The sequence below is a fragment of the Cyprinodon variegatus genome, unplaced genomic scaffold (assembly GCF_000732505.1).
Source record: "Cyprinodon variegatus isolate N-32 unplaced genomic scaffold, C_variegatus-1.0 Scaffold534, whole genome shotgun sequence".
Lineage (NCBI taxonomy): Eukaryota > Metazoa > Chordata > Actinopteri > Cyprinodontiformes > Cyprinodontidae > Cyprinodon > Cyprinodon variegatus.
This window is the reverse complement of record NW_015150987.1, coordinates 111,874-114,296: the sequence shown is the minus strand read 5'-3', so window position 1 is coordinate 114,296 and position 2,423 is coordinate 111,874. Positions and strand designations below refer to the sequence as shown.

General features: G+C 42.1%; 1 protein-coding gene across 1 annotated transcript in view; it reads left to right on the top strand.

Moving 5' to 3' along the window:
* The window catches only part of LOC107095277 (GON-4-like protein), a 41,546-nt gene that overhangs the window by 19,953 nt on the left and 19,170 nt on the right, over positions 1-2,423 (top strand). Inside the window, exon 15 of the mRNA XM_015391295.1 lies at positions 1,832-1,918. Coding sequence (XP_015246781.1) covers positions 1,832-1,918 — 87 coding nt within the window. The remainder of the gene's footprint in view (positions 1-1,831; positions 1,919-2,423) is intronic.

The window sequence follows — 2,423 nt, the reverse complement described above, 5'->3', positions numbered from 1 at the left end:
GGTCTGAGCGGCTCCCACAGAGAAATAATGTTTGAAGGCAGGATGGTAATCTGGATGAACAGACGGCCACAGACGTTTTTTTTTCAGGAGGACTTTCTCACTTTTAAAACATATTAAAACTACTTTATACCCACTGATCACAGCAAATATAGCAAAGCTGCTCTCTTTCATTGAACACAGGAGCAACAGAAGCATCTGGACTCACTTTACTGGACGTCTGACCTTAATGTGGACAAGCGCCAAAAATGAAGCAGATGCTGGTTTTGCTGCTTCTAGCACTAGCGGCCTGAACTTTGCATTAAGGAAATCGCTGCCGAACACAGTTGCAAAGGCCTAAGGTTGCAAAGGCAACACAGTTGCAGGCTTGGAGTCGCTGAGTAGGTTCACAGGAATCTTTACTTGCTAGCTAGTGGAATTTACTTGCATTGTTAGCGTCACGCCAGCTGGCTTTACCCTGCTACTTTATAATCAGTTATAGTTCACCGGAGTTTGTATAGCTTTTATTCCGCTAACGCATCACGGCGCGCCTTATAGGGTCAGTTAGCAGCATTATTTTTTTTTTTTTTTTGCTATGAGTGAGTGTCTGAATGTCTAGTGAATGAAAAAGTATTGGACTTGAAATTTCTCACAATGCACTTTGAAAAGTAGTGATGGTCGATGGTCACTAGACGAGCAGATGCATCCCAGAATGCTTTGCAAGAGCTCTCGTTGTAAAGCGCCATGGGATTTGTCGGGTATCGTCAGCAGCGGCTGCAGATAATAAAGATGGCACATGCATAGCTAGGTGACCAACGGGGTGTGAAAGGTAGTGTTCATCGTCCAAAGTTAACGGAGTTCACTATAAAGTCCACTATATCATCCCTATAGGGATTTAGGGTTTTAGATTTAGGGCGGACCTTTAGACACAGCCTATGACTACAGCTTAGTTCTGATTCAGCTGAAGAACACTTTGTTCCTCCATGTGTTGATTTCTTTTTTATCCAGAGCTGGAAGTGGTTCCTAGTCACTTGGTGACATGGAGATAAACAGCTGGGTGTCATCTTCATGGTTGCTAACTTGGGTTTTTAAAATAATCTGAGTTGGGAGGTAATTTGGAGCTAATCCTGTATCTGTGTTTGTGTTGCGTTCAGAGTGATCTGGTTTCCATTGAGTGATTTTTGTGGCTCCGACCTTAAATCAGGGATTCGCTGCTTTAAGGGGGAAGTGGTGTTCCAGTGGTCAGGGCATAGAGCTTGGAATCCTGAGGTTCTGAGTTCAAGTCCCACTCCCACAGACTGCCACTCCCTGAGGAAAAACCCTTAACCCCACACTGCTCCCTGGGCGCCGCTCAATGGCAGCCCACTGCTCCCAAAAGGGATGGGCAGTTATAATTTGTCCAATGTGAGATCAATAAAGTTAAATTATTATTATTTTATTTTATCATGCATTAAATGGCCAATAACCTTAGCTGTGTGGTGCAGCCTGTTGAATAAGGTTATCAGAAAGCATTTCCCAAGGGGAATAAAAATGATGGTTTCTATAGCTTAACAAGTAGAAGCGCTGCTTGCACTCTTCCCACGCCTTTAACTGTCTTTTCTTTCCTAAAATTAGTCCAATAAGTGTTGCTTCTTCCTGGTCTGCCATGTTTATTTACTCTGAACTCGGGTTTGATCTTGATTTTGTTACCTTTTCTGTGTAATATCTGATTGTTCTGAATGAAGTCCTTCTTCGTTTGCCTCTTACTGTCGGACCAAACCTGTTATATCTGCTGTCTTATACATTCTGGACTTTTTAAACCTGAGTCTGGATTTCTTCCCGTGAAATCACATAAGTTCATGTTTCTTTCCTTCAGCATGTGCAGCTGCTGACCCAGATCAACCTGCTGAGCCGCCAAAGCCACGCCCTAAACCACGAGACTCACCTGACCAGGCGCTACCTGGTGAGTATAGCAGCCAGAAGCAGCTGTAGTCCAAGGCAGAGTTCTGGATAAATGCCACTCTGAATAAACCTCACTTTTAGTGAAGCCGGTTTTCCTCTTTTGGAGCAAACAGCAGATGATGCAGCTGTTTATGAGTCAGTAGACTGGAGAGGCTCAGATGTTGCTGCTGCAGGTACGGCTGGACGATTAATCCTATAATTGGTTTACACAAATCTGATTATTTTGCCCATATCTGACCTGTATCTGATCGTTTCATGACAATCTGAAAAACACAGATCTGATTCTTTCCCAGGGTTTCTGTAAAAGTAATTAAATTATAATTTTTGAAATGAAGGCCTTAATTTGCATTAAAATTCATTAAATTTTATTATCATGGCATTTAAAATGCCAGAACAAAGTCTGAATTCTGAGATTAAAGTCAGAATTCTGAGAAAAGAGTCAGAATTCTGAGAAAAAAAGTCAGAATTCTGAGAAAAAAAGTCAGAATTCTGAGAAAAAAAGTCAG